We start from the raw sequence: 20,856 nt of genomic DNA on the forward strand, positions 1-20,856 counted from the left end.
TCTAGCAAGCTTTTTATAAAAGCATGAATTTTCTCTCCACTTCAAAAATGTTTTAATTCTTAAAATGATAATTTACCATGTTTAGACTTAAACTGAATAGTCTACAGTTTGGGGAATTTTTCAATTCGAGACAAGTTTTGGACTTTTGGTAAAACAGGCTTTAAGATTTTACATCACACAAGTGACGAAAGGTACTTCTTACTAATAACCACTACAAGCAGACTCCATAAATTATAACACTCCAAATCACATGGACTGTATATCTAAGCTGTTCATACTTCATATAGGATGGCTTAAAAAGGCTGAGGTCCTCAAAAGTTACTGAAATCAGGTGTTGGGACTTCTGGTTTGTGTGATTTCACAACATATCCCCATTCAAAGGATGAGTGACCCATCAACTGAACAGTCAATATAGATCATGGTTTTAAATCTCATTTGAGACCAAAACGACTCGTCTGATACCTCTCAGTATTGTCCACCAACGAGACTAAATAGAATAATCTACTATTTTAGAGAATAGTAGATTATTGGTTCCAGGTACCTGCAGGTATCCATTAAATAGAACCTAGTGGTTTTAGTTCCTATCAGTTCGGTTTCATTTTAGACCCGGCTCTAATGGGTTCCAATTAAAAAGGAACCAGAACAGGGGTTTTCAGTTTCGGTTCAACAAGAGTGCCCATTGACACCCCTAAATGAGACGAATAGACAAGTCAAGCATATCCCATAGTTCATTTTTCTCATTGTTGAACGAGACGAGTCAAACATATCGGAAAACTGGTCAAAATGATTTTTAAAACTATGATATAAATTGATACGAGTGCCCATGGTCTGACCAATTTGACATAATCCTGACAATCATCTGTTCAATTTTTAAAATAAAACATCGATTGCTCATCATGGGATAAGCCAGAAATAGAGCATGAATTGGGTATTATTTATATGGACTCATGTCTAACTTGTCACACATTGCCTAATTTCCAATCTATCAAAGATTGTGTCATTGATTTAACAAGCTTAGAATCCATGATTTTAGTTTGTTGTTAGCGCTCGTGTGATAAAGAAATTGAAGTCCTAAAAGGCTTCATTGAAACCTTTTTTTCTTCTTTGTTCTTGTGTGATAAAATTTTAGTCTTGCATATAGAAGAGCATATAATGTTTTGCTTTGCAAGAATACCGGCCTAGTCAAATCAAAATTGGATCACAGTAATATGAGATATGGGATGAAAAAGGTTGAGTAGATTCAAATCCAACCCATAAATAAACATCTTCATTGTTCAACTCTATATGATACTGGAACACATGGACCCTCATTTCCACATTCCCTCTCTTATCACACTATATTGAACATTATCAGGAACAAATTATCATACCTACTTAAATAGAAGACTTGATATAATGAAAACTCCAAACCTATCACAGCAGCAGAGACTTAAAACAAACTCTCTCCAGCAGACACACCCAGAAGACATTAAGGGTATCCTTTCATTCCTTCCAACTAAGTTGAAAACCTGTTTCATCAATCACAAAAAACAATTGACGATCAGGCAGAGAAAAAGCTTAAACAATCCAAAAGCTCAAAAAAATAATTCCATTGACGTACAAGTTTCATAATTGCTTCTTTTTCTTCTCTAAATAGGGTTGGGTCCGTTGATAGTTCAATACTCCCCACATCAAGTGTCGAAAAGAGATCTCTGGCCAAAGTGCAGCTGGAGAATACAATAGGCAATATGTAGTCTGCCATAGAAGGAAATTGCTAAGGCGGGACTCACCAGATGTACGTACTAAGATGTCAGGGTCAGGGGCCACGGCCATGTACATGTGCCTCTCGAGGTCTGCTAATTTGATCAGACACTCCAGATCTTTCTCCTTCTCCACCTCACCAGTTAACAGTTGTCTAATTTCAACCTTTTTCTCATTATAAGACTCCTTGACAGCGTGCACGATCTCATCAGTGGAAGTATAGCAAACACAGATCAAGAGAATAGCCTTGTCGTTCTTGGCAGTGGCGGCCATTGCCTTCTCAGCAGCTTTTCTTACAGGATCGTGTAAGAGGTTCAGGTCCCCTATGAAATATACCCTAACTCCGTAGGTATTGATGATGCTTTCTTCTTGAAGCAACCCTTCGATCTTCTCCTGCATCAGATCCATCACATACTGAACTTCACTGGGACGCCGATTGAAGTTGTCGATGCTGAAGGCGTAGATTGTTACGTATTTTACTCCCAACTCGTAGCAGTACTTCAGCATTGACATGAGAGCCAAGAACCCAACCCTGTGGCCCGCTCCTTCTTTCATATTGTGGTTCCGAGCAAACCTTCGGTTTCCATCAAGGATGAAAGCGATGTGATTTGGGATGGGACCGACAGAGAGCACACGGAAAAAGCATTTCCTCATGAAACTAAATATAGTCTCCGTTTCAAAACACTTCCGCAAGAAATTAAGCACAGTCGCCATTACAAAACCAGCAAACAATCTAAAGCCAAAGCGTTCAAGTGAGCTGTTGTTGCAGAAGTAAACGTCAGTTCGTACGCTTAAACTGTAATTATAATTTATAACACAGAAAAAAGGAATAGAAATCCAGGGCCAACCCTATGAAATCTCAAGTAGACATGAACTTTTATTTATTTAGAGGAAAAATAGGGAGCCGCATGTACCACTCAAGCAATTGCATTGATTAAGATATTTTTTACAGAAAAAAAAAAAAAAAAAGCTCAAGTGATATAAGTTAAACAAAATAATACTTCGTCGCTAACATTGCAGTACTAATAATAAATCATGCAAGGGTGTTATAGCATTTTAAACTAAAAAGATATAAATGGCTAGGTAGAAATAGCTAATTACAGTTCAGCAATAGTAGAAGGAAATTCACCCTACAATTGTATTATAATACTCATTGATGATATACATAATTTTTCTAAAAGCTAAAGATTTCTGGGGAATAAAGAAGGGGTAAGGATGGTTCAATGAAATATTGCCAAGAAGATCCCCCCCCCCCCCCCACTTTTTTACATATTAGAATAGTCCCCCCCTTTTACATATTAGAATAGAGAATATATGATAGCAAGTCAATCTAAAATTTCCATTTGCTAGACTCTCTTTTGGATGAATCACAGACAAATGGAAGAAGTCACACCGATTGGATGATCTTAACCATAATTAACTGGTTCAAGATAAGTGGCTCAAAATATTATATCAGAGCTTGAGATAGACCTTAGAAAACTAAAGAAAGAAAGAAAAAAATATATATATATATCAAACTAATGATCGAGAGACTAAACCATACACCAAAGTTTCAGGATCTTTTGTTAGCATGACTTTGTGGCAATAGCTCATCTAAGATGGTGCCACATACTCAACATCCAAATCAATCATTTCTAACCCATTTTTCATTCTCAAGCAAGGTGAATCTTTTTTTCTGAATCTCGTTGTTTGTAGTCGAATTGCAGAGTATTAATTGTTTAAAACATCATAACAAAGAATTGATGGGAAACATCTCAAGTGAGGCATTTTGTCAAATGTTTCATCATAATTCCCACTAAACATCAGGATCAGTTGAACGAACCCTATTCCTCAATTCGATGTTGTCTAAAGTAAATATCTTAAATCAATTCAAGTGTGTTTCACATCCTCTCCCACCCAATCTACTTTTTATTTGGTCTTAAATCGCTATTTGAGAAACTTCAACTTCCACATTCCTTCTAAATTGACAGTTAACGTCTCGTATGAAACTAAATTGCCTGTTTGGATCACCATTTTTCACAACCCCCCTTCCAAAAAAAAAAAAAAAGAAAGAAAGAAGGAAAGATGTACTTTTCAAATTTTCTTCTTTTTCTTTTCAGTGAGAAAGATATTCTTTCTATGGGAAGTTTGGCTTTATTGTTATCTGTATTCGAGTGGGAGGCTCTTTGTCATGATTAGTTTAGTAGTAGTCTTTTGTAGGAAGCTATGCTTTATTGTTTTTGTTGTCTTTTGTTTTTTTATTCTTTTCTTTTTTGTTCATATAGGGGCAAGCTTGGCCTCTACTCCTTTTTCATCACTAAAATCTTGTACTTATCAAAAAAATTTGGAATGCAATCATCCAAAGAAACCTCAAGAGGGGAAAAACAACTTTCATCGTTCACATTTTTTCAGAAATTTTCTAAATTGCACAACAATGCTGTATCTGGACAGTATCTCCAAATTATTTGGAATATATATATATGAATGATTCGGGAAGAAGACACTAGTAGCTACTCGAATCACTAGGTCATCACCATGGTTTTAAATCTAGTCCGAGACTGAGAGACAAGTTGAAAAGTCGTCTCAAATACATGGTTTGTTCTAATTCTAAGGCATTTTTTAAAATCTCATCCAAGACGACTCGGTCTAGTTCATGGACAAGACGAGATGTCAAAATGAGTTTTAAAATCATGGTCATCACCAATCTTGAAACCAAACTAAGACATGGATCAATGCCTAGGGTTTCTTAAACCTGTTAAAACCCTCTAACATCGAATACACAATATTCAGACCACTAAACGGCCTTCCTCTCCCAACACCACATACCAAATAAGAAAATAACTGGAAAAACTACAATAAATTCATTACAAAATAGTAGATAAAATTATTTAACTACATAAAAAAAGTTAGAGAATTTCCATTAAACTCAACGAACAAAAGAATAAAAACACAACAGAGTAAAAAAAAAAAACTCATCTTTCAAACTTTGTCAAAAAAAAAAAACCCTTGACGTTTTGTCAAACATTCTATCTTCAACATTAAAATCTCAAGTAATAAGATAGGAATTTTGGGAAGTGAAATCTGAGAACAATGGAGAATTGAGATTGAGAAAGAGAGATTTACCTGAGTGGTTGAGCGGAGAAGATAGAGAATTCTTACTCCTTAAAGAAATAAGACATGAGATGAGCGTGAAATCATAAGACTTGATCATTCACTTATGGTTGGAATCCGTAGTCATAATAATATCTCGTGAAAAAGACAAAACGTCCCCCACCGTCCAAATATTAAAGGCCACCCACGAGTCCACGTTCTTTTATTAATTACACTAATTGAGTTTAGAGTCCCCCACCATTATCCTCTCTCTCTCACAGGGGCGGAGCCAGGATTTTGTATTCGTGGGGGCAAATTACAAATAGAAAAATTTTCTGATTTTCTATGGTGGCAAAGTAGTAGAATGTTAAAATTTTGTGGGGGCAAATTACAAATAAAAAATTTTTCAAAACTTTTGTGGGGGCAAAGCAGTAGAATGTTAAAAAAAAATTTAAATTTATTAATACTTCCCTATGGATTTTAGAAATTCTTGTGGGGGCAATTGCCCCCACTGCCCCCACTGTAAATCCGCCCCTGCTCTCTCATGTCTATACTTAGGGCTGTCTAACGGATAGGTATTCAATCGAATAATGTTATATCCGAATTCGAATTTAAAAAATAGGGTAATATTTGAATCTGATCGAATATCACTAATCAAGATTTGAATTCGAATTTGAAAAACATATTAAATATTCGATCTGATAAAAATCTTACAAAAATTATATTCGATATCTACCATCATCTTCTATCTCTAAAAAATCCAATCGATTTTCTTAGTTTGATTTGAGGTTGAGGTCAATGGATTTTTAAAAGAAAAAAAATGGGGTTTTACTTTAAGAGAGAGGGAGAGAAATAAAAAAAGGGCGGGAGATGAAGTATCTAGTTGGAAGTATGGATGCTCGTCGATCGGAGAAGATGGTGGTCATAGAGCTCGTTAGAAAAAATAAAGGATTTTGGCAAAAATCGTTTTGCTTTGAGAGAGAGAGAGAGAGAGAGGGGGGGAAGAAGTATTACCGAATGCTTGTCGACCAGAGAAGATAGTGATTATGGAGATCGTCCAATCGAAACCCACCCTCACCATTTTTACCAGCTGCCGACTGATTCTTGCTTCTTGCGTTTGAGGTTTAGAGAAGATAAAGTTTTAAAATTAAATTTTGTTGTATAATACAATTACACAAGATTATATATATAACATGAATATATAACATATATATTTAAATCGGAGCGGATATTATTGAATCAGATTTTGCAACATCCGAATTCGTATTCGAAACTCATTCGAATATTAAATTAACATCCGAATTCAAATTCGATATCCAAAAAAATTAAATAATATCTGATTTTTTTAATCAAATTCGGATTTTCGGATATCCATTGACAGGCCTAATTATACCTCATAATAAAAGGGAGACAAATTTCTATTTTGTTCTATAATTTTAATAAATAAATAAATAAATATTTTTATTACCTTCAGATAAAGAATTGAAATTTACATCCAATCGTTGATTTTTTTTTAATTTTTTGATAGGTTGGCAGTATTAACCAATGTAATTTACTCATCAATATATTTTTTGTTCAAAATAATACATTATTGAAAATATGAAAAACCATAAATCAAGATATTATCATCATCCCATATTTTTTTCATTTTACGAACCACCAATGTAATAACTTTTCAAAGTTAAGGTTAAATTTATATTATATTAAAGTTGGGGTCGAAGTTTAATTTATATATTATTATATTAAGCTTTATGATACCGTGGAGTAGAGGTGAGACTGTTGGGTTTAGTGGGGGATCACACCAAATTTATGTTATTTAAATAAGATGAGGGCCCAACCCTCTTTTGTTCGTCCCAGCAACCGACAACAAAGAATATAAAAGGAAATAAAGGAGAGAGAGAACAAAAAGAAAATAGGAATTTTGGCTGAAAATTCATCAATTTTGATGATTCATTGTTTTTTTTATCGAACTATCAAGTCATCAATGGTGATCTAAATAAGTCTTTATATATTTTACAGTTTTGATAATTTTAAAAATATTTAATTCAGTTATTTATGTTAAAAATAATAGAAAATACATGAATTTCATCGACTTCATAATCAAAATATATTGTTTCTTAAGATAATTGTGTTGTCATATTTGTTGGATTGTTTTGATATATTATTTAATAAATTAAGGTTACTATAAATTGTTAAATTTAAAATTTCAAGTGTTACAAATTAAATATTATAAAATTTAGGGGTAGTTATCAAAAAAATAAAAAATTAATTTAAATATTATTTATAGAAAAAAAGTAATATTTTTTGTAAATTTATTGAAATAATCTATTTCGACATGTAAACTGTTAAAATATATATTTTTTTATTTTCTATTTCAAATTTGCAATACTTAAATTATCAAAATTTTATTTTCTTTTCTTAATCAAATTTTTGATATTTTAAGTGTATTTTTTTAAATTAAAATTTTGATATTTTAAGTGTATTTTTTTAAATTAAAATTTTGATATTTTAAGTGTCGAATTTTTTTTAATTTTTTAAGATATAATTTAAATGTAATCTATTTATTTATTTATTGTTGTTCTTAAATGTCCATCTTTTATTGTGAGTTCAATCACAAAGCTGTAAACTTATTAAAAACTTTACATGTAGAGGATTAAAAGATTAGACCTGAGATAAAAGGAAAATGCTTTACTTCCTGCGTTGGATAGCGGATCCAACATTGACTTGACCTGAAAATATAAAAAAAATCGTTGATTTTATAAATTGTACCTCAAGAAAATAAATTTATGAATACTTGGGCATTACCAGGTCAACTCATTGTTGGACCCAATCTCCAACTCTGGCAATGTAGGACGACTCGAGAGAAAATGATGGCGTAGGAGCAGTGACGAAACTAGGATTTTGCTCATGTAGGGGCAATTAAGAGTAGAAAAAAAAATTGTGAGAATAATTAAGAATGAAAAAAATAGTTGTGAGGGCAATTAACAGTGAAAAAATAATTGTGAGGGCAATAATGATAAAATTTCGTTCTCCATCATTGAAATCTATAGTTATAACACATTATTCTATAGAATTTGGTAAATGCACGTAGGGGTGTCAATGGATAGTCGAAATCTGAATTCGAATTTGAAAAATCGGATATTATTCGAAATTTTCTAATATTGGATTCGGATGTCATTTTAAAATTCGAATGCGTTTCGGATACGAATTCGAATATCGCGATATCCGATTCGATAATATCCACTCCGATATAATATATATATATATATCATGTATTTATGTTTTACAACAAAAATTTTACATATGTATATATGGAGATGCGTATTCGTGTTATACAACTAAATATTATCTTTTAAACTTTATCTTCTCTAACTGGCTAAAACGAGACAAACCAGTGACGGATTCGGAACGATGAATTTTGATCGAACTCCGCAACACTGTCTTCTCCGCCCGACGAGCATCAGGTACCTCTCTCTCTCTCTCTCTCTTTCTCTCTCCGATCTGATTCAAATCAGTCAGAATGATTTTTTAGGAGGAAATCTTAGGGTTTCGAGTTTCGACTGTGCGAACTCCGATACATCTTCTCCGACTGACGAGATTACAGGTATATATTCACTTACTTTCTCTCTCTCTTCGAACCAGTCAGAGTGATTTTTCGGGAGTTTCGACTGTGCGAACTCTGACAGATTGAAAACGATGGTATTTTGCAGGATTTTTTTTGGATCAGAAATTATCAGATATCCGATATATTTTTCGAATTTGAATTCAAATATTTATTAGGAATATCCGATCGGATTCGAATTCGAATTCAGATATTATTTTTTTTTTTCAGATTCAAATTCGGATATAGTACTATCCAATCGAATACATATCCGTTGACAGGCCTAAATGCACGCGCGCAGACAACCGGCACTCTAAACCTACCCCTTTGTAGGAGATTCCGTGTAGAAATTTTTGCAGGGAAGCGCATGCACATGTTAGTGGGTGTCAGAACTAGTTGGTTAAAATAAAAAATGCGTGTGAAATTTGTGAGAAGTAAAAATGTTAAAATTCATTTTAATTGTTATCACTCTTCTAGCTACTCACATCACACAATTGATTTAGAATGATCCTAATTAAATGCACTGTTTTTTACCGACACCCGTGCGTCCTTTTCTTTTTCCTTACATAGTAAAATTAAAATTAACGGTAAAAAAAATAACATAAAAAAATTTCATCACGTATAAAGTATCGAAAATTTGATTAAAAACATTTTGACATTGAAAATTTAAAATAAAGAAATAAAAATAAAAATTTCGACAGTTTTATTTTAAGTATTGAAATAAGTTCATTTCGATTAATTTATAAAAAATATTATTATTTTAATAAATAATATTTAAATTAAGTATTTTTTTTTTTTATAATTACACCTAAAATTTATGTAAAGAAATTAGATTTATGATTTTAAAGTTTTATTGGATTTACCAGATTTGGAATAGGAATTGAGATAGAATTGATCCTAAGTGATTATTATTTATAAACTAAAATTCCTTTTAATTGATTTAATTGATATAAATCATATAGTTGGAATCCGAGATAAAATAAAATAAAAGAAGAGTTTATGTGCCAAAGTTAATCATATTAGATTATTAAATTTAATCAATAAATTTGTGGAATTTGATCTGATAAGTTGAGATACAATATCGGCTTACTGAGCATTTACAAAAGTGATGAGCATTCCATTGGGTGCAAGACCTTGAACTCATTATTGGTCAAGTGGTTTATGTGGGCTCAACTCCCCTAGTTTTGAATGTGTGACCTTCGGGTCATTGTGTGGATTCCAACTCACCTAACTGGAAAGCATGCTTATGATATTCAGTGCGAGGTATTATTATAAATAATCTTATTATGTTAAGAATTGAATATTTATATGAACTTTAAATTAGGAAATTTTATTTATTTCCTTTGTAAATTATACAAATTATAATTTGGGTGAAGTAGATTCCATTTGGATTTTATGTTTATTTCATTTTTGGCATATAATTTTGATTGACGTAAAAATTATACAATTCCACATCTATAATTGCAATCATACGAATTATTTAAGATGACACATGTTTTTATCCTATTCAAAACTTTATTATAGGTAGGAAATTATTTATTGGATTGTCAAGATCAAACTTTCATAATTTTGTAGATTGACTGATAGTCGTTGACACATGAGTGTTATATTTTTTGGAGACCGATTTACAAAGAGAGCGGATATTTTATAGTGCGTTTTCCCTGCAATACCCTATAGTGATATTTGACGATTGAAGGACAGCTATGTCACATATCCACAAAATCTTTTTCATTAAAACATTGGAGGTCATGGACCGTCCATCTTCAAAGCCTTCATCAGTCTTCAAGAATTCTAAATTTTTTTTCAATATATATATATATATATATATATAAATCTGATCTACACCATGATTCATACAAGGCTGGCTCTTTTGTTTTCACGATGTCAATCTCAGCTGACAAAAGTTAGTACAGAGAACTGCAGTGAAGACGCAATACAGAGGATCCGCTCCAGTTTGGGAGGAGTTTATTTTTTGGAAGTATAATTGATGTGGAATTTTACTTACAACCTCATAGGAATTTTTTGCTATAGTTTGTATACTTTCCTTTGTGGAATGGGTGTTAGATCTTTATATTGGAAAAAATAATTGTATAGTAAACTTTCTAAAATCAGATGGTGTAACTTGAGGAAATATGGCGTGAATGTAAATATATAAGTGGGAATTATTGAAAATTGGTGCAGTTGATATCTTAAAAGTTTCTTTATGATTGTGAAAAGTTAGATTTTTTTTTTTAAAAATTTACTTCATTATTGGGTTAATTGTGGTAAATCACCCTTGAGATTTGGGATAATATCGATTTCAGATCTTGGGGTGTGACAACCAAATTCTTTTATGTATCAAGTCCCACATTAAAAAGAGAATGTGTTTAGTCTTTTTTTTTTCCTAAAATAATGTGAAAAAAAAAAACGTGACTTCTTCAAGAAAATGCAACTTTTTGAAAAAGTCGTATCATTTAATTGTTTTAATCGTCAGAGATACAAGACATGTTTTAAACGCGCTTTGTGAAAAAAAAAAAGAAAAAAAAAAACATGAACCATATTTGAATGGTGGTTCTTGAATGTTCTCTCTTGTTGAATAAACATGTTGTCTCAGGTTTAGCATCGTTTCAACTCCTACCCATAGTTTTTTTTTTTTTTTAAGGGGGGGGGGGGGGGGGGGGGGGGGGGGGGGGGTATCGGCGAAGCTGATCCAAACAAATTGAAACCAACTTCCAACTTTCCGTCAAAACTGGAAGTTCATTTTGTCTTCCAGGTTTGAAACTAATCCAAGCAAATTTATTCTCTGGAGAATTTGCAGTACATAATCTTGTTGCTCTCTCACTATTATCAGGGTGTGTGCTCTGTCGATTTGGAATCTAGACTGTGGTAAAAAATAATACATTCTTTCTTGTGTAGGAAAATGATTAGTTGCAATCATGTTCATCGAAAATCGATTTCAATCCAAATAAGTGTTGTGGTTTGTGGAGCCTAATAGAATTGGTTCACAAGGAGGTACTGTAAATCAAGCCACACCTTCACACCGGTCAAGCTCGCTGAGGGGTTTGGGGACAAAACCTCGAAAGAAAATTCCCAAGATTATGTTCATAATTTCACTAATATTATGTAAAACCCTAATTAGGTTTCCTAGAGTATTTATATTTCTCATTTTTTATGTAAGGGTGTAATTTGTAATTACGAGTTTTCTCTTCATAGTGGAATCAGTGTGATCTGTGAACCTCATTCTTGAGGGAACCACGTAAAATTTGTGTTTCTTTGTGTGATTGCATCTCTTGATTGTTTTGTTGATTCATTTTCTTGGTTCATTTGCACCTGTTTTTCTTAACAATAAAAAGTAATATGCAAGTTGAATTGCGATAGTGAGAGCAGATATGAACAAAGATGTGGTTCAAGACATAATTAAATGGATGAACAAAATTCATTTAACCGACAATAAATCTTAGGGATAAGGCTTCGATCATGATAATGATAGAATACCTTTCTTTTCTTCTTGTCTCTGATCGGTAAAGCCCGTTTTAAATAGGATCAGTAACTTGGTGATGGGCGGGAAAAGAACTCAGATCTATGGTATCATCGCGGATAGACTTACCAACTAAGCTAGCTGGTACAATGCTGAAAACAACTTCGATGGTAGAAAGCAACCTGAGCAAAAAAAACATGTTTAGAGCTCTTATGGATTCTGATCTTAAACATTCCTTCAAGAAAACACAATTCAATCTGATTACAAATAAAAGAATATTATCCATTTGAAGATCTCCAAGAACATGCCAAAGCTCATCTTTCTGTCCACCAATCACTTCCCAATGGACTCGCTCAATCCATCCTGCCAATGGCTGAAAACCGTTCTTTCAAGTCCACCTCCACAAAGCTATTCCATTAAACAGAAAGCATTAAAGATCGTGGAATCGATTTCTTCCTTAATTCTTCAAGCCAATCCACACAAGCTTACCCTTGAATATATACATACACATCATCTTACTACAAAGTTATATTGGAACAGGTCTCCTGCTTTCTTCAACATCGCAAGCAACAACTGTGGAAGTAGACACCAAAACGTGCACCAGTTAGGGATCCAATTTTACACAAGAAGTTATGCATGGAAAGTGTTGCAAAAAGTAGGAAGCACTTTGATGGGGGTTATGGATAATGAGTTCTAGATGGCTTAAATTTCTTCTAATAGACAAACTTGTAGCTCTCGGAAAAAACCAAATCCCCCCCCCCCCCCCCCCCAAAAAAAAAGGGTCTGTGAAACCAAAAGCTGTTGAAGAGAAACAGATTTTCATAGAAAAGGGGAAGGAGTTGGAACAAAGTTAAGGTCAGAAGAATTCATTCATATTAAAGGAGCTGAAACTATGTACTCAAAGCATCCAGATTAACAGAGGCTCTGTTTGTCCCTTTCTTGAGTGAGATTATTTAATACCTAAAAGGTTTATTTTCATTTTAACTTCAAAAACCACAAAAATGGTTACAAGTATGTTTAGAATGGTTTGGTTATTGAACAGTATTTCTTTACCCAGGCATTAGAGAAAACACATGCAATACAACCTTCGAGCAAAATAACACAAATAAACAAGCAATGATGAATGGACCCATGCAACATTGCAGGAAGCCTTCCTACCTTCTCCTTTCTGTCAACAACACCACGGCCCTCTCTGTTCCCACTTATTTTAGTAATCCTGCTATTACCAATCAATACTAAAAGAACCTCACATAAGATGGTGCCTTCTATTATATCCGAAATCTCATATCAATTTGTACTTCATAACGGTTAAACAGATGCAGAACTCATCCGAACATCTGGTTCCCGAGAAAGAACACCCCTGTTGTTCCATTGTGAAGGAGATGGTGGTGGTGGTGGACTGCGTGTCCCACCGGCAGTACGGGTTTCTGAGTTGTATGGTTGAGAGGACAAGTACTCAAGTGCTACAACAACATCACCTATGAGGGGTCGAAAATTTGGCTGCTCTTGGAGACACATTGCAGTTATTGCAATCGCATGGTGCAAACAGCGTACAGGGAAGCGGCCTTGCAATAGGGGATCAACCAACTGAATGAATTTCCTCCGGTCCCTGAAGAAAGGACGGGACTGGAATAGAGGAAAAAGACAGGGTTAACAAGTACATACTCATGACATTTACTTACATGAAATAACTTTGACAAAGTGTTAATTTCAGTTCAAAAGACATTTTTTTTTTGTTCTGACATATTACTGCACCACCCCTGAAGGCACGAGTTTAACTGTTCAAGTCTTTGGGTTCAGAGTTGGCTCCCAGTTAAGTTCACTCCAGGTCAAAATTGCCTCACAGTAACTAATGAGATATAAAGTTAGAAAAATATCAACCAATCAAGTGATTTAGGCCATCACTTATGTTAATTCAAGGGTTTCAAAATCTGCTCTCACTACCTCAATCAATGCCCTCTTCCTCTTTTAAACTCATAATTCAAAATATAAAATATTTCAACAAGTGTGTAAGTTAGTTAAATGGCACTATAATAACCAAAGATTCAAAAATCAATGACAAGCAATGATGGGGAACTTACCCAAGAAACAAGATTCTGCTCGCCTTGCTTCTTAGTACAGTCAATTGTTTTCCGTCCAGTAATCAACTCTAACAAGACCACTCCAAAGCTATAGATATCGGACTTGAGCGTCAGCTTGCCACTCATGGCATATTCAGGGGCACAATAACCATATGTCCCCATAACCCTTGTAGAAACATGAGTTTTATCACCAACAGGTCCTAATTTAGCAAGTCCAAAATCAGAAAGTTTGGGATTGAAGTCATTGTCCAACAATATATTTGCAGATTTCAAGTCACGGTAAATAACAGGTGGGTTTGCTTTGCAATGCAGATACTCAAGGCCCCGGGCAGCACCAACAGCTATCTTTATCCGTGTGTTCCATGCCAGTGGCTCTTTGTCGGAATCCACCTCTGAAAATTAGAAGATTATTAAAGCTTCAAACTTTTACAAGGTACTCAAACCACATCTACATGCAGTGTACGTAATCGCAAGTGTATGGTATTTTTTAAGCAGAAAATTTGTTTAAATAAACAACAAAAACAGAATAGTGAGGTTTTCTTGAAAGCTACTTTTACAACTTATTGCATAGGTGGGTTCTCTTTGGCATGATCACTATGGGCAAGTGATGGTCTCAATGATGTATTATCATGCACATGCATTGGGGCCTCATTCCTCAGAAACCTAGATACTTGTTTCAAATAGAGATGCAGAATGACAACACTAGCAGGCAACTCACAGAGTCATCGTACATCTTGTCAAAAAATAATTTAAGTGGCCATGCACAAGCACCGATTACCAAGCAGGAACCAAGCTTCTAATCCTACTATGTTTTCCCACTAAACTTAAAGACATGATTAAATAGGGCAAAACACTACACCAATCCATTAAACAATTATTTATATAAACCCCGTGTTTTTGGCTTAACTGACGGAACTTGATACTTGATAGAAGTAAGCAACGTCAAGTGGAGTGTAGTCAGGGCCTACGTTTGCTCCTACGTTTAGTTTGCTAGTGGCTCTGTTACATATCCTCTCTTGCATTGACTAAGCCCCGCCTATAAGGACAGTGGCAGAGATAACACAAGGTATGTCAGAATCTCATGAAGCACAAATGATTTATACATCAGACCATAGTCACCAAAGTCCCCAACTTACTAAAAAAGTCGCGCGATTAAATCTTGACTTTTCCCTAATCGATTTAAATGCAACTTTTCAATAAGACACGACTTTTATGGACTTCACAATTAAATAATGAATTTTACGATCAAATTGGGAAAAAAGAAATATGACGTTGATGCTCTATTAAGATAATATGACCTTGATGAAGATCATGGTGGCCATTTTACCGATAAGACATAAGATAATAATGATGTAAATGAGGTGACATTGATTTGATGTTTTTGACCAGTTGATGGATTCTAACTTGGGAGGCATGATTTTTTTTTTTTTTTTAATATTTTGAACGATATAAACCTTGCCTATGTAGTGGACATAATACTATAATATGAGAACACTACCAAGTAGGAACAATACGGAACCCTAACCCTAGCTAGATTTCCCCCTCTTTATTTGAATTTTTTTCATGACATTACCATTTTTCTGATTTTTCCCCTTTCTGACTTACTCCAAACTCCGACTGGGTGACTATGCACCAGACTAGCATGACACAATAAATTGATCTAGAAGGTGGGGACTACAAAAGCTCCCAACCAAATTTTAACCTGAGTAGCCAATCTAAGGAAAAAACTTATCATCAAATGTATATTGTATAATAAATGAGATAACAAAAATAATATTTCATCCCAAGCATAAACATGTTGCTTCGAGATGCATGTCCTTTTGAGATTCTTAACTACCGATACTATAGGGGTGACAGGCAAGTAAAATGGCAACAAACTGAAAAAATGGAAAGGGATCATGGGAAAATCCTTAATCTCAAGTAAACTACTAACATAGAAGGGAATAAAAGGGAAACCCTGAAAATCATGGGAAATCCAAACTTGCTAAAATATATGTACATGAGAAAATATTTAAGTAGAGATAAACAAAAATATTCATTTGCACAGAATTGATGAATGCATAATTTCAGTATCGGAGTGTCTTTGGCACGTAGCCTGTCAACACGTAGTCTTAAGTAATAGTACAGCTCAAGCCTCCTTGGTTCTTTGCATAGTTCACGAGTGTGAGGAATATCATGTTTCCTCCCCATATCTTTTGTCCCGTATTGCATTATTCTGAGTTTAATTTGAGTGTCATAGTGTTTTTGACATATAACTCACCAACGAGGAGTTGGAGGTAATGGTGCGGTTACATATCTTGACAATACATTGCAGAAATGATGGGGTAAGAAAACAAATTCCTCCTCCGCAATAGCCAATGCAATGCAAAGTGAAAGACCATTCAAATTAAGAATCTAAAGATTGAAGGAGCATTAGCCATGCTGGAATCCGGTACAGAAATCCAAATGAAGAAGAGAATAATAGACAACAAGAAAAATGTTCTATATCTTCAAATCCCACAGGAAGTATCATGCTATCAACTTTTTGAAGATATAGATTTTTGTCTGAAGTATACAATAGACGCGCTCTCGAATGTATGTAAAGTTATTTTCAAGAACAACCAACTCTATGTGATACTTTTTGGGAGATCGATTGTTTACATTTCAAATTAAAGTAAAAAAAATTAGGTTATAGATTCAAAGTACTTTGGTCATTAAAAACCTACAATTAGGTTAGTTTAGATGGGTGAATGACATTGTTCACTACATAACCAAAAAGGGGGAGAAAATGAGATTGTTTTTCCCTTTTATAATAATAAAGTATAGAAAATTTCATACAATGAACCAAGAGATAACACAACACAACCTGTCTTAGGAAGTTGATGCCTGTAAACAAGGATAAACAACAGAAAGACAAATGTAAGCTCCTCATCAATGATCTATGCTTGACAACATTGTGCTAATCCGAATCAGATTATGTTCATTAGGAAATGCAATGAAGTGAACAAGGAAACCATCAATGACATATGAGGCTCGAGAATGAACAAAAAGAAAAAAAAACTGAACAAATTAAAATCAAGAAAACGAAACTACATGTTGTTTCAAGAGGCTTACCAAACAGATGATCTTCGACACTTCCCATTGGCATATACTCATAAACCAAAAGCCTCTGATCTCCATCAGTGCAATAGCCAATCAAGTTGACCAGATTAGAATGGTGGAGAAGGCTTAACATTAGAACCTCCACAATAAATTCCTGATTCCCCTGAAGGCTGTTCTGATCAAGTTGTTTAACCGCAACAATCTGCTCAGCCAAATTCAAAAACATCAATCATTTAATTCGTATTAAAATTAATCACCCGAATCCACTGTGCACGACATTTTTCCTGCTTTTTTAAATCAATAATTCAAAGTTTTTTTTTTAATAGCTAATTTGGTAAGGTTCAAACCAAGATTTTATGCTTGTAGTAAAGAATGTCAACCAATTGAGCTAAAACCTCAAACACTCAATAATTCAAATTCATCAATTATGCAATTATTAATCAAATCAACAGTATTCTATGTAAATTATTCCATGATTTGAATAAATGAGGCATAAGAAAAAAACTTGCCTGGCCTGTTTCGAGGCGCCCTTTATAAACCCTTCCAAAACCTCCTTCGCCAATTAAATTATTAGGCTTAAAATTTCTGGTTGCAGTTGCAAGTTCGCGGAATGTGAAGCTATGAGCTGCATTAGATGTTGGATTGTTGTTATCCTTCCCTCTACCATTAAATGAAGCTTTCCTCCTCGCATTTTCTGCACAATTTCATCGGAGAATGAAACAAGACCATAAGCCAACGAATTCTCAAAAATTGAGAACTACAGAATAAAGCTGCATTTTCCACTTTTGTAGTCATCCTTACCACCACTATTGAAAGACGCCTTCCCTCTCCCACTTCCTGAAAATCCACGCAAAATTCGAATCAAAACCAATCAAAAATTATTATAAACACACACACATAAAAAAAGATGGAGAATGAGAAAGATATACCTGAATCGACAGAATAACGAGATCTGGATCGAATGCGGGTGCTGTCTTCGATCTTACTTACGTCCTTGCGGTGAACACTCGTGCAAGAAAAACAATTCATCTGGACAACAGAGAAACAAACCAAACCCTAACCCTAATTCAAAACACCAACCAGATAACAATCTCCAATTTGGCCCAAAACCCCATCACAAATGAATCGTCATCACCACCACCAAAAAAAAAAAAACCTAACCACGAATTGAAGCTTCAGTCCCCAAACAAAAGCTTGAGGGAGGAGAAAGCTTCAAGAACCAGTTTAAAATTCAACCACAAAAATAAAAATAAAAATTAAGAAAAAGAAGAAAAGGGATTGAGATACTGGAATTGCGAATGTGAACTAAAAATAGTGACATAATTATAAAAATAAAAATTAAACAGAAATCTAACAGAAAAAATCCCCAAAATCGGAGAGAAGAAAGTTGTGGTGGTGAGAGAATGAGTCGTCTAGGATTTTTTCAGAGGCTGTTGTTATATTTAGCTCTCTCCCAAGTCCCAAGTCCCAAGTCCCGTCTTAGCGCCAGTTTTATCCATGGTTTTTAAACTCGTCCGAGACCGAGACGTATCGCCCGAGTTAACTCGGTATCGCAGCCTAACGATACAAACTCACAATGAGTCATGAGACAACCGCGTATCGTGAGATATGCGAGTCGTCTCGGACGATATTTTCGCAAAACTCGTCCGAGACAAACGAGATATCCGAGACATTATAAATTTTACATTAACTCGCGAGACAAACGAGTTGTATCGGACGAGATTTTCAAAATCTCGTCCGAGTTAACCGAGTCAACCGAGTTTTGCGAAAAAAAAAAAAAGTTACAAATGAGTTTGTAATTTGTTGTGATAAATACTTAAATGTATTTTTGATAATTTGTTTTATTTTTTCTTTAGAAGTTTTTTGATGAAAATTTCATTAGAAATTTATACTAATCTTTAGGAAACATGTGTTTTATTTAATGGGTAACGTTCAATGACTAACTTTTTGGTAAAACATTTTTCAAAACATGAGTTAGAAGTTTTGGAATGGACTGATTTTTTGTGAGGATGATCTCTACAGTGAGGAGATCATCCTCACAAAAAATCAGCCCAGTCCAAAACTTCTAACCCATGTTTACAAGTTGAAAAATCGTGGACCATTCATTTTTTGTAAATTATTTTTTATGGGGTTAGAAGTTTTGGAATGGGCTGATTTTGGGTGATGATGATCTCCTCACCGTAGAGATCATCCTCACCAAAAATTAGCCCATTCCAAAACTTCTAAGTCATGTTTTGAAAAATGTTTTGCCAAAAAATTAGCCATTGAACGGGACCCTTATTTAATTATCTAGAATTTGATTGATAGGTATATTATGAACTTTTTTTTAATTTTATATTTTTTGTGGGGTTCATTTTTTACTAGGAATCAATTTTGAATTTTTCCTGAATTTTTCAGATTTTTTTAGATTTTTTAAATGGTTAAAAACCATTGTTTCAATGTTGAACGAGACGACTCGACGAGACGAGACGTATCGTCCGAGTCAACTCGGTATCAGAGGTGAACGAGACGAGACCAAATACCGAGTTTAAAAACCATGGTTTTATCGGTGTTTATATTAGCTCTTCTCCCTCTCTTTTTTTTTTTTTCTCTCTCTCTCTCTCTCTTGTGGGGCCCACTTCCTGAAATTACTGTTGCACATCGCTCTCCATCTCTGTCAGACCTCCCTTTCGTTCTGCATATAAACATTTTGATAGGAGACAGTTAAATTACGTAATTACCCTTACGCTGTAATGGAATTTTTGTTTAACCATTGAGTCACTATTCCACTTTCTAATAAGAAAAATTAGAATTATATTTAAAAGTAAGTAAATAATGAGTGATGAACACGACTCATGATCTAGATTTGTAGACCCAAAATCCAATAATTGCGATTTAAATATCTCGACAATGTATTTTCTAGAGATACGTATTATAATAATAAATCTTGACTATTGGATTTCATGTTTACATCATTGGGATCTATTTTGTCATGACACGGTCAAATTGATGAGTTGATTTGGTATTTTCTTGAGTTGATGTGAAGTCTTTGGAGTTGAGTCATCTCGGAAGAGTTTTTAAAAGTCTAATCCAGATGTGGAACCTAATGTAACGGCCACGAAATCGTTCTGTCAAAAAAATTGTTAACTTATAGGAAACAAAAAGTATACAAAATTAACATCTTTGGCACCATGTACACGTGGTGACTGCAGGGTCCTATCACATTGGATACCAAAATTCCTAGATCCTGAACCTATACTACCTATTATATTAAAAAACGGTTTTTGCTTCCAAATGATTTTCATTTTAATAATAATAAATATAAGCATAACTGATTGCGATCCAAAATAATTGAATATTCATTGAACAATTGTTTTAAAAAGAAGAATGATTTTCCCACTCTTCTATTGACATACTCCCCTCTACTCTCCCAATGTGGCATGTGATAGAATCAAAGATTCTCTTCTTCGAGATTCACAATTATACATGTTTACAGGGGATGTGCAATTGTGCATCCCAAGAAAAGAAAATATGTGATTCTATCATATGTCACGTCGATAGAGTAGAGAAGGAGTGTGTTAGAGGGTGGAATCAGAAAATCATGATTCTTTTAAAAATCATATCAAACTAGCGATTCAATGGGATTTGATCGAATTTTATATAAAAATTTGAGATTATTAGTTGTAAGTTATCTTTTAGAAAGCACTTTTCTTACTAAGTAAGTAAAATTAGAACTCTTACCAAGGGTCCTGGAGCTCAAATGGATAGTCCTCTAGATTTTAAGAAAAAAATCAAATGAATAAAATTAAATATTTTTTTTTTTTTGCTTAATCCAAGATTTTGAAAAT

General features: G+C 33.9%; 2 protein-coding genes and 1 long non-coding RNA gene across 12 annotated transcripts; 1 reads left to right on the forward strand and 2 right to left on the reverse strand.

Annotated features, from left to right (window-relative positions):
• Positions 1 to 1,221: 1,221 nt before the first annotated feature.
• On the reverse strand, positions 1,222 to 5,000 carry CPT1 (Undecaprenyl pyrophosphate synthetase family protein). 2 transcript variants are annotated; one of them, XM_086436374.1, is made up of 3 exons: positions 4,843 to 5,000; positions 1,601 to 2,497; positions 1,222 to 1,508 (listed from the first exon to the last, which is right to left on the reverse strand). In XM_086436374.1, the coding sequence occupies exon 2, from the start codon at positions 2,452 to 2,454 to the stop codon at positions 1,606 to 1,608; it is 849 nt and encodes a 282-aa protein (XP_086292500.1). In that variant the 5' UTR covers positions 2,455 to 2,497; positions 4,843 to 5,000; the 3' UTR covers positions 1,222 to 1,508; positions 1,601 to 1,605. The 2 variants fall into 2 exon arrangements, with proteins under 2 accessions (XP_086292500.1, XP_086292501.1); XM_086436375.1 differs by having other exon boundaries at positions 1,601 to 2,473; positions 4,843 to 4,988.
• A 3,206-nt stretch (positions 5,001 to 8,206) lies between these two features.
• LOC147407683 (uncharacterized) lies at positions 8,207 to 10,562 on the forward strand. 3 transcript variants are annotated; one of them, XR_015176845.1, is made up of 3 exons: positions 8,207 to 8,273; positions 8,342 to 8,413; positions 10,305 to 10,421. It is a non-coding gene; the product is annotated as an uncharacterized LOC147407683 (long non-coding RNA). The 3 variants fall into 3 exon arrangements; XR_015176847.1 differs by having other exon boundaries at positions 8,208 to 8,273; positions 10,324 to 10,562; XR_015176846.1 differs by lacking the exon at positions 10,305 to 10,421 and adding an exon at positions 8,642 to 8,778 and having other exon boundaries at positions 8,209 to 8,273.
• Positions 10,563 to 11,791: 1,229 nt separating this feature from the next.
• Positions 11,792 to 18,500, reverse strand: LOC147407684 (putative serine/threonine-protein kinase PBL21). Of its 7 annotated transcripts, none has more exons than XM_086436373.1 (8): positions 17,959 to 18,500; positions 17,831 to 17,866; positions 17,539 to 17,723; positions 17,042 to 17,231; positions 13,949 to 14,340; positions 12,357 to 12,440; positions 12,176 to 12,275; positions 11,792 to 12,049 (listed from the first exon to the last, which is right to left on the reverse strand). In XM_086436373.1, exons 1-6 carry the CDS (start codon positions 18,056 to 18,058, stop codon positions 12,378 to 12,380), a joined length of 966 nt encoding a protein of 321 aa, XP_086292499.1. In that variant the 5' UTR covers positions 18,059 to 18,500; the 3' UTR covers positions 11,792 to 12,049; positions 12,176 to 12,275; positions 12,357 to 12,377. The 7 variants fall into 7 exon arrangements, with proteins under 7 accessions (XP_086292499.1, XP_086292496.1, XP_086292495.1 ...); XM_086436370.1 differs by adding an exon at positions 13,026 to 13,493 and having other exon boundaries at positions 11,792 to 12,275; positions 17,959 to 18,496; XM_086436369.1 differs by adding an exon at positions 13,026 to 13,493 and having other exon boundaries at positions 12,176 to 12,440; positions 17,959 to 18,496.
• Positions 18,501 to 20,856: the final 2,356 nt, after the last annotated feature.

Source organism: Akebia trifoliata, chromosome 3, assembly GCF_017979445.1.
Source record: "Akebia trifoliata isolate Shusen 1 chromosome 3, ASM1797944v1, whole genome shotgun sequence".
Classification (NCBI taxonomy): Eukaryota; Viridiplantae; Streptophyta; class Magnoliopsida; order Ranunculales; family Lardizabalaceae; genus Akebia; species Akebia trifoliata.